Source organism: Hemicordylus capensis, chromosome 4 (genome assembly GCF_027244095.1).
Source record: "Hemicordylus capensis ecotype Gifberg chromosome 4, rHemCap1.1.pri, whole genome shotgun sequence".
Classification (NCBI taxonomy): domain Eukaryota; kingdom Metazoa; phylum Chordata; class Lepidosauria; order Squamata; family Cordylidae; genus Hemicordylus; species Hemicordylus capensis.
This window is the reverse complement of record NC_069660.1, coordinates 319,965,843-319,978,485: the sequence shown is the minus strand read 5'-3', so window position 1 is coordinate 319,978,485 and position 12,643 is coordinate 319,965,843. Positions and strand designations below refer to the sequence as shown.

At 63.3% G+C, this 12,643-nt stretch overlaps 2 protein-coding genes across 5 annotated transcripts in view; one reads left to right on the top strand and one right to left on the bottom strand.

The window, feature by feature from the left end:
* Positions 1-240: 240 nt before the first annotated feature.
* On the top strand, positions 241-4,435 carry LOC128323259 (forkhead box protein H1-like). Its single transcript, XM_053245986.1, has 3 exons — positions 241-546; positions 2,369-2,473; positions 3,509-4,435. Exons 1-3 carry the CDS (start codon positions 325-327, stop codon positions 4,433-4,435), a joined length of 1,254 nt encoding a protein of 417 aa, XP_053101961.1. The 5' UTR covers positions 241-324.
* Positions 4,436-7,645: 3,210 nt separating this feature from the next.
* Positions 7,646-12,643, bottom strand: part of KIFC2 (kinesin family member C2) — a 38,381-nt gene continuing 33,383 nt past the window's right edge. For all 4 annotated transcript variants that reach the window (XM_053248039.1, XM_053248036.1, XM_053248035.1 and 1 more), the window contains 4 exons: positions 11,620-11,743; positions 10,743-10,872; positions 10,193-10,422; positions 7,646-9,442 (listed from right to left, as the gene is read on the bottom strand). In XM_053248039.1, coding sequence (XP_053104014.1) covers positions 9,305-9,442; positions 10,193-10,422; positions 10,743-10,872; positions 11,620-11,743 — 622 coding nt within the window. In that variant the 3' untranslated portion in view covers positions 7,646-9,304. The remainder of the gene's footprint in view (positions 9,443-10,192; positions 10,423-10,742; positions 10,873-11,619; positions 11,744-12,643) is intronic.

Below are 12,643 nucleotides of genomic sequence, written 5' to 3'. Positions count from 1 at the left end.
TGCCGGGGGCGCGCACGGAAAGCTCGCTTCCTTCCGATGGCCCCGTGGCCTGCCCTGCCCGTAGCCCAGCTCCGGGGGCGGGGGCGTCAGTCTCTGGCTCCTGGCCGAGGTATTGGTGGCGATGCTTTGGGGGGCCTGCTCCAGTGGCGGGCAGCCCCGCCCCGCCCCGCCGCGATTAGCCCCCCGGGGATAAATGGCCCGCCTGGTGCCCAAAGGTCTGCGCCACACCATCAGCATAAGAAAAGGAGGCAGCGTCCGTCCCGTCCAGGCAGCAGCAGCGCAGCGTCCCGGCTAGTCCCATCGCCAGCGCCACCCACACCAAGAATGGCTGGAGCGGGGGGCAAGACCGAGGGAGCGGGGGGCCAGCAGCAGGCCGCAAAGCAGCAGCCGCCGCCGCCGGCGGCGTCTCCGGGCCCCGCGGGCATCCGCCAGGCGCAGCAGCGCAAGAAGCGCTACCGCCGGCACGCCAAGCCGCCCTACAGCTACCTGGCCATGATCGCGCTGGTCATCCAGAACTCCCCGGAGAAGAGGCTGAAGCTGTCGCAGGTGAGCCCCCGAGCCCCACCCTGGCCCGGGGGAGGCCGGCTGGGCAGCAGGCGGGGCAGTTCTCCGGCCGGCCTGCCTGCGAGGAAGCCGCGCCGCCAGGAAACTTCCCAGGCCCGCCCTTGGGAGCTTCCCCGCAGGGAGAGCCGGGGCGGCTTGACCGGCTGAATGCCTGCCTGCCCCGCGCCGGCAGGGCCGCCCAAGGGACGGGCCACAGTGGCCAGAGGGCTCCGTGGGGCGGCAGTTGACGGAGAGGAGCCGCTCCCGGGGGACCAGGCTGGCCCTGCTTTGCCCTGCCCGGCCGGCTCCTGGGCCTTGGCGAGCAGCCTGGCTTCTTGTCGAGGTCTCGCCGCGCAGAGCGAGCCTCTTGGGCGGGGGCGTGAAGAAGTCGGGCTCCCGCCGTGGCGTGTCGGATTCTTACTAGACGACCCGGGAGATTTGGGTCCCGCTCCTCCATCAAAGTCCTCAAAGCGCTTTTCAGAGTAAAATAGACCATGCCTAATAAATAAGACGGCTTCTTAGAACACTGAAGGAATGGGGGCGCGGGCGGGGTGCGAGCAGCCCGGCCCTTGGCTGGAAGGGCGCCTGTCGCTGAAGAAACTAGTGGGCCTTTCTCCTACCAGCCCATTCCATCCGCCTGTTTCGGTGCGTACCGGGAACTCCCTGCCACTGGGTTTGCCCCACGAGTCTTGCTTCAAAGCGAAACAAGGCCCCCTCCTCTGCTGCCTCATTCGCGCACGACTTAGCAAGCAGGTGTTGCGCTGGGCCAACGAGCTCTCCGCCTAACCCACCTCAGAGTGCGGTCGTGAGGAGGGGAAACCAGGCGTGTAGCTATAACGGAGCGGGTGGCTTCCAAGGAGCCCGCCCCGCAACCGGGCCTCTCCCACTGGTCTTCCTTGCCTTCGAAGGGCCGCGGGGAGAGGGGCGCGCCCGGCCCGCTCTCGCCTAACTCGCCGCGGGGAGAAAGGAGGCGCCGCGCTCGGGGTCCTTGGAGGAGCGGGAGGAGGAAGGGCGGGGCGGGCCTCCTCCTCCTCCTCAGCGCTTTCTTCCGACGTGGCCCCCGTGGCTGGCCTACCCAGCTCCCGGCTCCGGGAGGCCCCACTCCACCTCGCCTCGGCCAGCAGCAGCCCAATCCTCCTCCAGGGCCGGAGGGAGGGAGTTGGGCTCGCGGGGGCGGGCTGGGTCGGACGGGAGGCTGCCGGCCGCCGCGCGTGCACGCTCACTCCCCGAGGCTCAGCCCGGGCGGCCGAGTGGAGCGCTGCGCAGCGGCGGGACTGGCCTTTGCCGAGAGCGCGCGGTGGCGGGGCGGGCCTGGGCAGCCGAGGCTTGCGGGGCCTCCCGGCGGCAGGTGCGGCCAGCGCGCGCCCCCTGCTTCTCCGGGCACGCGGGCGGGGGGACGACGAGGCCCCTTCGCTCTCCCCCTAGCCACCTCCAGGGGCCTCTTTGCAGCCCCGTTTCTCCTCGCTCCCAAGCGGGGCAGGGGCGCTCCAGCGGCCGTCGGGCACCTGGCCATCTCTGCCAGGTGGCCGCCCGCGGGGTTTCTCTCTATGGAGGGCGGGGCGACAGGCCATGTGTGGGGACGTGCCTCTTTCTGCAGCTCTCGTGTGCGCCCCCCCCCCCCGCCCCCAACAATTGGACACGAGTCTTCCCGGGACCGGCTCGGTGTCGCGCTCGCGTGTCTGATTCGGCTGGGATGCGTCTGAATGCCGCCTGCCTGGCTTCTGCGCTCTTCTGGCTTCGCCTCTGCGCAAGGCGGGCTGGGGCGGGGCTGTCCCGGGGGTGTCCCTTGGCCTCCCCAGCTGAAGCCGCCCTGCCCTCCTTTCAGATCCTCGAGGAGATCCGCACCCGCTTCCCCTTCTTCCAAGAGGACTACCAGGGCTGGAAGGACTCCATCCGCCACAACCTCTCCGCCAACAGATGCTTCGCCCTGGTAAGCGAGGGGGCCGGGCGCCAGTCTTTTCCCTGCAGGCCCCCACTTCTGGAGCTGGCCGGCCCACACCTCGGTGGCAGGGACCACGAGGCAGGCTTCCAGACGCCAAAGGTCTCTTCCAACTGGGAGGGGCGGTGGGGACCCTCTTCCCCGCCCCCCAGGACTGGGTCTCAGTTGCTAGTTGCTCTCTTAACTGGGCGGGTCGGCTAAGGACTTTCCTCCTGGGACTTGGATAGGTCGGGCCCCCACTCCCAGCTGCAAACTGCATTGCGCTTGGGAGGGTTCGGGGTTTCTTGGACAGAGCTTTGGGGAGGGGGGGAGTGGCTGAGATTTGGCAGGAAAGGGGCTGGAGGTCCTGTCAGTTTCCACCCCATAGGAAGCCCTTTCCCAGGGTGTGGAATGAAGGCCCGGTGGAAGCATCTGACAGCTGTACTCCTTAATGGAACCTCCCGGTTCAGAGGCAGTCTACCTTTGGTACCTGGTGCGGAGGCCAGGGGGGTTGGATACTGCCTTCCTGCCCTGCTTCTCGGAAGCCCCGGCTGACTGCTGTAGAAAGCGGGGGCTGAACTAGATGGCCTTTGAGGGCTCCGAGACCGAGCAAGGAAGCCTTAGAGATCTGTTGCCTTTGTAGCTTTCTGCCTTGGGAAACTTGAAGTCTCTCCTTGGTGGCTTTAGACATGGCTGTCTTTATGAAGAAGTTAGCCCCCGGGGAACAGACAGGGTTAGTTCTAGCGGACTTCTTTGCGAGATCGGCTGGAGTCCATCTAGACCCGCACCCTGTTTCCCACCGTGGACAGCCAGATGCTCTCTGGGGAGCCCCCGAGCAGCAGGACTACGACTCCCATCATCCCGTGCCGCAATGGCCTCAGGGAGCTGGAGACCAACCGCCTCTGGGGATCCAAGTTTGAGAACCCTGCTGTGTGTGTGTGTGAAATGTGCCGTGAGCCCTGATGCTTTGGCACCCCAACCCGAAAGGACCCCCCCCCCCCGTTTCCTTCCACTACTAACCTCCTCCTCCCTCTGCGTCTCCCGCAGGAGTTAAAAGATCCGGGCAAGCCCAAAGCCAAGGGGAATTTCTGGACTGTCCATGTGGAGCGCATCCCGCCGGAGGCCCTGAAGCTGCAGAACACGGCCCTCTCTCGCCGAGGGCAGGCCGCCTTCTCGCAGGACCTGGCCCCTTACGTGCTCCAGGGCTGCTCCTACCCGGGGGGCCCCCGCAGGGATGGTGTGGACCAGGCCCCTGCTCCTGGAGGCAGGGAGGAGGCCCCCCCACCGCCCCTGGGGAGCTCCTTTGCCATGGCAAGCCTGCTGTCGAAGGACGCCAGCCCCGTCCCGCAAGCCGAGAGGGGCCCTGCTCTGCCCTCGCCGCCACCGCCGCCGCCCGCCGCCCTGACAAGCCACCGGGGCCCCCCTCCTGGCAGCCCTGGGGCCGGCGGCTGCTGTCCTTCTTCCCCCGGCCAGAGCCCCCCACTGGCCAGCGCCCCTGCCCCCTCCTCCCGCGCCCCCCTGTGCCTCCACCCCCACTGCTGCTGGAGCTCCCCCCGCCGCGCCCCCCTGCACCAGCTGCCCCCCGCGCTCTGGGGCCAGGGGCCCAGCAGCTGTGCCCCCCACGGGCTGGCCCCCTTGCCCCTGCCCTTCCCACCCCCAGCAGGCCTCCCCTGCAGCAGCACTTACAGCCCCCCAGCCCCCGTCAGTCCGGCATGTTGGAGCCCGCTGGCAGGGCCCCACTCCTCCCTCCCCCTCCAGCCGTGCCCCTTGGGCCCCACTGCTCCCTGCTCGGCACCCCACAGCTTCTGGGGCCCCTGCTACCCAGTGCTGTGGGGAGACTGGAGGCCCCACCTCAGCTGGGAGCCGGCCGTGATGGTGGAGTGGCAGGCCGAGGCGTCAGCGGCTGTGGGTCTGGCTGGGTCGGCCCCCCAGGCCGCTCAACGGGGCCTACCTGCCTTCTTCAGACCAGAATGACTCTTTTCCTCCTCCGCAGACTTGGGAGTGGCAGACTTGGGAGACACTCGCTCCGAGGATGGGCGTTTGCTATTTACAATGTGTGAAATAAAGTGTTATGATGATAACGTGTCCCTGCTACCTTGAAGACACTCTGGCCTCCTCCGGGCAGTGGGGGGGGGGGGCGCAACAGCCTCGGCCTTCCCAAGGGCGCCCCCTGCAGGCGCCGCTCTCGAATGAATGCAGCCTTTCTTGCTCCCAGGAGTGGGGCCCTGCATGCCGTTCCCCCTGGCCCTCCAGAGGGGCAGCCGCTGGGCTCTCCCCTTGATTTGGTGGCAAATGTGAAGGGTTTTTTAAAAAAACTTTTAACCCGATTTGGGGGCTTTTAATTACTGTAAACTGTTTATTTGTTGTTTTAAAATGTTTTTAAATTGTTAATTGCTATATTGTGTTTAATTTGTTTTAGCTTTTCATTGTTTTAGTGGCCTGTTTTCATTGTAAACCGCCCTGAGCCATTTTGGAAGGGCGGTATATAAATCAAATGAATGAATGAATAAATGCCAGGCAGCAGCTGAGACCCCCAGATGTTGGCCTACAACTTCCTCGCTGCATTGGCAGCTGTACCCCCAACGTCTGGGGAGCAAGCTTGGGGGGGAGCTTGCTGGGTGGAGTCTAGGCAGGGCTGCCTGCCTTCCCAGTCCCTGCTCAGCCCTGATGTGGACTGGGTGCCCTTGGCCCAGGCCCTGTGCCTCCCTCACAGGGCTGCCGGGAGGGGGAGGGGGAGGGAAAGTGGGGAGGACCCATCTTCGGGAGGCTGCTATGGGAGCCTCCCCCTTGTGTTGCGCATGCCTGCAGGGAGGGCCTGCTCCTGGGGTTGCTTCTTTGGAACAGCAGCTGAGGAGGTGAAAGGATCAGTCCCAATAATAATTCCTCCCTGGCCTCTTTCCCACTAGAGTGGGGGGCGGGGGGATGAGGAATGTTCTTCTAAGTGGGGAGCACCATGGCCAGGGGCTGAACTGCTACAACTTGTTCCTTCATCCCCAGCCATCCATCGCAGTCCTGAGGGAGGATGGGAGTTGTACTCCAGCCTCTGAGCACCCACCTCGGGGAACATCTGCTTTAGCATGTGGCCAAGTTATCTCTGCAGCTCAGCCGCTGCTGATGCTGAGGGAGCCGAGAATGCTGGCAGGAGGCTGGCCTGGAAGGTGCTTGCCAGTGGTGTGACTACAACCCCCATCATCCCCAGTGGCAGGAAACGGTGGCTGGGGGTGCCGGTGTTGCAGTCCTGATAGCAGCTGCTAGCCATCACCCAAGGCACCCTTGCAAGTGGAGAGACCATCAGCCTGTGTCTAGCCTGGGTTTGCCCGGATAACTGTTATGCTAGGGGGTGAACTGGTGCAGTGGAGACGTCTTCCCATCATCCAGTCATGACCATCCTGAGCCTGGGCAACTGGGGCGGGTGGCTGTTGGGAAGGGCCAGTGCTTGGGAAGCCGGGCAGGGCAGCCCAGGCAGGGCAGCCCTCAATATTTGGCCCAAAGGTGGGAGCAGGAACAGAGGAAGCTGCCCTATACTGAGTCAGACCCTTGGTCCATCTAGCTCAGTATTATCTTCACAGACTGGCAGTGGCTTCTCCAAGGTTGCAGGCAGGAGTCGCTCTCAGCCCCATCTTGGAGATGCTGCTGCCAGGGAGGGAACTTGGAGCCTAGATGCTCTTCCCAGAGCAGCTCCATCCCCTGTTGAGGGGAATATCTCACAGTGCTCACACTTCTGGTCTCCCATTCATATGCAGCCAGGGCAGACCCTGCTTAGCTATGGGGACAAGTCCTGCTTGCTGCCACCAGACCAGCTCTCTTCCTTAAAGGAGCCCCCCCCCCTTGCACTGGGTTGTGTGGCAAGGCACATTTGGAACAGTCCCTTTCACATGATGCCTGGGGACTGGGCGGGGTCTTCAGCCTTGGCTGAACCTTCACCTAGGCCCAATAAACAAGTAGGGAGCCACAGTGAGGGTTGACAGGGGCTCCCAATGGCCTCCTGGCCTTGCAACGAAGAACCCTGGACTTGCATGGTGGTGCTGCCCGTTTCTTTTGCGGTTTTGATTACTGTGGACTTGCATCTAAAAGGATGGGTTTGCGATCAGGCAGTCCCTGGGGAATGTCCTCCTTACGGACGGCCACGATTTCCAGCCCAGCCATACGAACGGCTTTGCAGGTGCAGAACAAGAAGCACCGGAGAGTCAGCCAGCAAAGGCCCTTTGACCCACAACTTTGTGTGCGGACAAGCCTCTCCTCTCCCCTCCGGAGTCGGGAAGGCTCCCACCGGCATCCACCTTGACAGGCGGAAGAGGTGGGGGAAGGAGCCGGGCCAGTCTGCTTAAGCCAGGAAAATGCCGGATTGTTTTCTTGTGTATTTTGTTCCATCTTGTAAGCTGCCCCTGAGCAGTAATGCACGGAAGCCAGGCCCGAGTCCAGCTTCCCTCCTCCGAGGCGGAAGAGGCTGCCAAGAAGATGCCCAGCTCCAGCAGCTGGCTGCCACCCCCCACCCCATTTGGCTGGGCCTGCTGGGCAAAGAATTACTGGCAAGCTGGGTTCAGCACCTTGGAGGAGGACTCCAGCTTGGCCGAGAGTTTGTGTTTGTTTGTTTACATTTTATCTCCCGCTCTTCCTCCAAGGAGCCCAGAGCGGTGTACGACATACTTGAGTTTCTCTTTCACAACAACCCTGTGAAGTAGGCTAGGCAGAGAGAGAAGTGACTGGCCCAGAGTCACCCAGCAAGTCTCATGGCTGAATGGGGGGATTTGAACTTGGGTCTCCACGGTCCTAGTCCAGCACTCTAACCACTACACCACGTGGGCTCTCTCAAGAGTTGCCTTCCCTGTTGGAAGGAAGCATCAGCAGGTGGCCCCATTGCTTGCTGTCCCCAAGAATCTATGGGATGCTGTTTGCAGGACGGCAGACTTAACACAGCCCCCACCCCCAATCTGGCATCTGGAGAGAGTGGCGGCCCAGGCACTCCTGGTGGCAGGGCAGTGGGGCAGCTCTACTCGAGAGTCAGGCTAGCCGCAGGCATCTCTTCTCTAGAGCAGCTTCACCCTTAGGATTGCGAGGGACGCTTCTCCCCAAAAGACACCCATTGCCATTCAAGGGCTGGACAGAGTCCAACCGCTTCTCAGACATACACACACAGAGACACAGACACAGACACACACACACGACAGGAGCCAGAGCACAAGGTAGGAGCCAGGGAGCCAGTTTATTGTCGTCCTAGCAGAGCAGGGTCCACTTGGACTGAGCCAGACTCTGGCTGGGAGGAGGCTGTCCAGAGGCAGCAGCTTCCTTTCTATCTCTCTGGGGCCTGAATGCAAAGAAGCGGGGGGGGGGAGCAAATGTCAGAGAAGCCCCCTCCCCTTTCAGAGCTCCAGTACATGGGGGGACTTGGTTCCCTGACATCTTAGGACCAAAACAGGACTCTCCACAGCCCCCTGTTCCCGACACAGTCCTAATGCAGGGCTGCCCCACAACCAGGTGAGAAAAGGGGATGGTGGCGGCAGCGGATCCCTGGGCGGGTAAGGGAGGTGGGGCTCCAGAGGTTGCTTGCAGGAGGGGGGGGCTGCTGGAAGAAGCGCCCCCCCCAAAAAAACCCCATGGCCTGTCCCCAGGGGCCTTTGGAAGAAGAGCGGACTCTGGCGATGCTGGTGGGGGGGGGCCCTTCTGGAGGTCTTGCCCTCTGGAGGGGAGGCTGCTTGCTCTCTCTGTGTCTGGCCTGAGCCTCCATCCTTCCTTGCCAGGGCAGTTGTCCTAAGACTCATTGTCCTAAGATGGAAACCCTTCTGACAGCAAGTCAGCTCCCTCATTTACCAGCAGGGCGCCCCACCCTCCACTCACTGGGAACCCCCCCCCCCCACTCCCACCCCCGCAGAATCTGCATGGCGGCAGCTCTCTGTGTCTGCCCTGACCGGGGGGGGGGGTGTTGGACCCAAAAGGAGGCCCTTGGCAGCAAAAGGCTTTTGCAAGGTGACTGAAGGATGGGGCGGAGGAAGGCAGGCACAAAATCCTCAGCCCCCGCCCCCTAAATCATGCAGTGGAGGAGGGTGGGGGGCAGGATCTGCCTTTACCCTCCAGTCAGCCTGACTGCAAAGGCAATGAAAAGGGGGGCTGACTTGAGGGGGGGCAGGGGGAGAGGAGGCTTGTGGGGGGCCGGTGGAGGGAGGCATGCATTTCCAGATGGGCGTCATCAGTAGGGGCTGGTCTTAGTGCGCCAGAGAAGGTCCTTAACTGCTGCAGGCAGGCTGGCCACTCCTCAGTCACACAGCTCTACCTGACGGATGGCCAGCCTGCAGGCAGCTCAGCTGCCGGATGGAGGGAGCACAAGGGAGTGGAGCAAGCCAAGCTGCTGCTGAAAAGCTGAGGTCCCACCCACCCCCCTACCCCCGCCACGGTCCTGGGGCGGCTACTGCATGCCAGGCTCCGTGCCAGCGGACGGCTCCGTAGCCTCGGGCACGCAGGCTGCTGGCCTGTACTGCTGGGCAAGATGGAGCTGGCAGCCATGAAGGGGGGACGGGGGGGGCTGCGGCCTTCCCAGTGGCAGCTGCCCAGCAGCCCTGCTCCGGAGAGGAGGTGATGCCTCCTCCTCTGAGGCCACTGGCGGCAGCAGCGGCAGCAGCAGCAGAGCACCCTCCGAGGGTGGGGGGGGGGGTCAGCGGCAGGGCTGGGCCTGGGCGCTGCTCCAGGGACTGCTGGAGCTCCTCCAGGCCTATAAGCCCCCTGGGGCTGGAGGACCCCAAGCCCCTGTCGCTTCGCCCCGGCCAGGACGACGACGGAGGCGGTTCCGACGCTCTGGCTTCGGGCCGTGGGCTCTCCTCCGCCCCGTCCCCCTGCAGGACAGCGGGCAGCTCAGAGCTCGCGCGTTGGTGCAGAGGAGGCGCCGCCGTTGACGCGGCGGGAGGCGGGGCCCAGCTCCACTTGGCAGACGCGCTGGGCGAACTTGAGCGAGCAGACGGATTCCCCCAGGTTCTTCTCCTGCGGAGAGATCTGGGGACAGAGAGGAGAGGGGCAGCAGTGGGGGGGAGGCAGGCAGGAAACACTTGCCCCTTGCCCCCCCGAATGGTGCCCCCACTTGCCAGTTGCCCCTTGCTGCTGACACCCTCTGACCCGTAACCGGGCGACGCAAGCGAGGCTCTGGCGGGGGGGGGGGGCACCTCCTTCCCCAGGCCTGGCTTGTCTCCGCCTACAACAATGAATTGCACACACCCCACCCCTCCATCCCCCCCACTCCCATTTCAGAAACCTAACCTGTGGGACACAGCTCACCCACCCCTAGATGCGCTGGGTCCCTGCTGGGTCCCTCCACCCCACCCTCAATTTTTCCTCTGGTGCTGCCAAAGGTGGGAAGGCGGGTGGGGCTGGGGCGCCCCCCTCCACGCTCTAGGGCTGAGGCAGGCCCAGACCCAGAGACAAAGTCTATATGCCAAGGCAGGGAGGCAGGAGAGACAGGCAGCAGCCGCCTCTGCCCTGGGCACCCAAGCCCCTCTCTCCTGAGGGGCTCTCTCTCTCTCAAGCCCCTCGGCAGGCAGGGGCTGCACTCAGTTGCTGTCCTGGAGCTCCTGCAGGCGGAGTTTCTGGGCCTGGGCCTGGCAGCAGGCGCTGGAACCCAGGCAGGACAGGCCCTGGCCCACAGGCAGGCAGCCCTCTTCTTCTGCCCCAGGGCCTCCGCCCGCCCGCCCGCCCGCCCGGACTTGCTTGGCATGGCTCTTGGGCCACTTGCCCCACACCCCCCCTCACCTGCACCATCATGATGGTCTTGCTGCCCTTGCCCAGGGAGTCCTGCAGCAGGTAGGTCAGCTTGGAGTTGCGGAAGGGCACGTGAGCTTGCTTGGCCCGCAGCGCCTGGATCACCTCGCCCAGGGCCAGCAGGGACTTGTTGATGTTCTGGGCCTCCTTCAGCCGCTCCCCCTGCGCCCCGGACTTCCACACTCGCTCCGAGCCGGCCAGGTCCACCAGATTCAGCTTCCCTGCGGGTGGGGAGGGGGAAAGGAGGCCAGGTTGCAACTGAGCCAGACACCCCTTCGCTGGGTCCGGAAAACGCGTGGGGCAGGGGAGTGGGGAGATGTGGACACGGGGGGCGGGGGGGGATTCCACAGAAAGCTCTCTCCTCCTTCTGCAAAGGTGTTTCTCGAAGGGTCAGAGGTGGCTCCCTGCACGGAGGATGCCAGAGACACCCAGAGGGGACCACAGCCACGCACAGATTGGGGCCCTCTGCCTTGAAGGGTGTGCCCTGACTGCCCCCCCCCCCAAGCCAGAGGGCATCCATGCTGGAGCGCACAGCAAGTACCCGTGATGCTGGTGCCACTGGCCAGCTCCGTGCCGGTGATGGTGACAGTGAGCAGAGCGTGTGAGCGGGAGCTGTGCTCATTCATGTTGGTGGAATAGGTCGCTCGGTTCCGTTTCCCCAGCACGAGCATCTGGGATGGAGGCAAAAGGAGAGAAGACCCAGAGAGGGGGGTGAGTGGGAGGGAGGGGGCGGAGAGCAGACCTGACCCCGCCATCAGGCACCCAGCAGGACACAGCAGAGGCAGCTCCTGTCATTCCTAGAAGCCCAGAGAGCGGGGAAGTGGCCCCCGCCCCGGATTTTATTCCCTGATTCCAAACGCTCTCCCTCCGGCCTCCAAGCCTGAGAACAGCCACATGCTTTGAAGGCCAGGCTGCTGAACACTGTGCCACACCCATCCTGGGTCTTTGTTCCTCCAGCCACTGAGGGCGAGGCCCCCTATCAATGGACTCGATGGGAACCTGGCTGGACCTGCTTGAAGGGAGGGCCAGCCTCCCCCAGGGCAGAGGGGCTTTCCCTAGAAGCCCAAACAAGTGTGGGGATCTCAAGGGCTCCGTCTGCGCAAGGCTGAGCGCCCTTTGCCGGTGCCACTGAACAGGCAGTAAAGAGGCAGATGCATTTGGGGCGGGCACTCCCTGCTGCCCCCACATGCGGTGCCCATGTGGACTATGTGCCGCCCACCCCCTCCAGCCCTCCCTCCTGGGGCCTGACACTGCCCCCCGACACTGCCCAAAGGTCATCACCCAGAGAGCGGCTGGGCAGATCAGAGACCCTGAGCAGGCAGGAGGCCTCCCCGCCAGCCTCCTCTGGCCTGTCCTGTCCAGCTTTGCTCTCCAGTCGTACTCCGGTGAGCCGGGACCCATCCCTGCCGCCCATCTACCTTCTTGATCTCGCGGAGGCTGTGCACCTCCACGCGGGTCAGGCCTGGGACGTGCAGCTGCCCACTCCCATCCGGGTTCAACTTCACGTCCAGTTTCTCTTGGGGATCCTTGGCAAGGAGGTCCCTAGAGAGAAAGAAGAGGCCCTAAACTAGTGGCAGCCATCCAGGGGAGTCCCAGCTGGCTGCCAAAGGACACCCCAAGAGTGTCATACTCGGGGCCCTCATCACACTGGTGCTGAACCCTGACTGAGTGGGGCTCTTGGGTGGGTTTATCGATGGCCTAGATCAGCGGTGCTCAGCTGTGGGTCTCCAGATGCTGCTGGACCTCAGCTCTCATCATCCTGAGCCACAGTGGCCTTCTGCTGGTCTTCAGCCATGGTGGCTGGAGATGATGGTGAAGTAAAGTTGTGCTGCCGAGCCCTGTGAATACAGGAGGGGTTGACCATTGCCTCCTCCTGCGCAGTGTGAGTTGATGCCTTTCAGCAGCTTCCTAGATCACTGCTGCCCGATATCGGTGTTTCTCATAGACTAGGAAACATACTAGCAGGGATTTGAACCAGCAACCTCTGGCTCCCTAGGCAAGTTATTTCCGCAGCACCATTAGGTGGCTTGCGGGGGGGTGACAATATCTGGGGACCCCAGTTTGAGAAGGCCGGCTTGAGGGAATCCTCCTCAGCAAATGTGCAGATAAGACCAAGCAAGAGGCAAAGCTGGCACCTCAGAAGGCAGCAAGCATGACACCCCAAAGGACCTCGCTAGAATGGAAAGCTGGGCTGAAACTAGCAAGATGGAATTCAACAGATGGAAAGTTCTGCACTTGGGCAACAAAACCCCAAACACCTCTCTGCTGGGGATGCTCTTGCTCCACATTTCCTCCATCAAGCAGGAAGCCATGGCCTCTAGAAGCCCCCTCCAAATCTAGAGGAGTCCCATTGCCATCAGTGAGCCTTACCTACACTTTCTAGGCTGCATGGAAGAGCATTTCCTGGATGAGTTGCCAACTTCTATGTGCAGACTCTTTCCA

What these genes read in the sequence shown, in the direction of transcription:
- LOC128323259 (XM_053245986.1), top strand. Translation starts at nt 325, where the DNA reads ATGGCTGGAGCGGGGGGCAAGACCGAGGGAGCGGGGGGCCAGCAGCAG. An exon ending in AGAGGCTGAAGCTGTCGCAG is followed by an intron (nt 547 to 2,368) that starts GTGAGCCCCCGA and finishes CCCTCCTTTCAG; the next exon opens with ATCCTCGAGGAGATCCGCAC. An exon ending in CCAACAGATGCTTCGCCCTG is followed by an intron (nt 2,474 to 3,508) that starts GTAAGCGAGGGG and finishes CGTCTCCCGCAG; the next exon opens with GAGTTAAAAGATCCGGGCAA.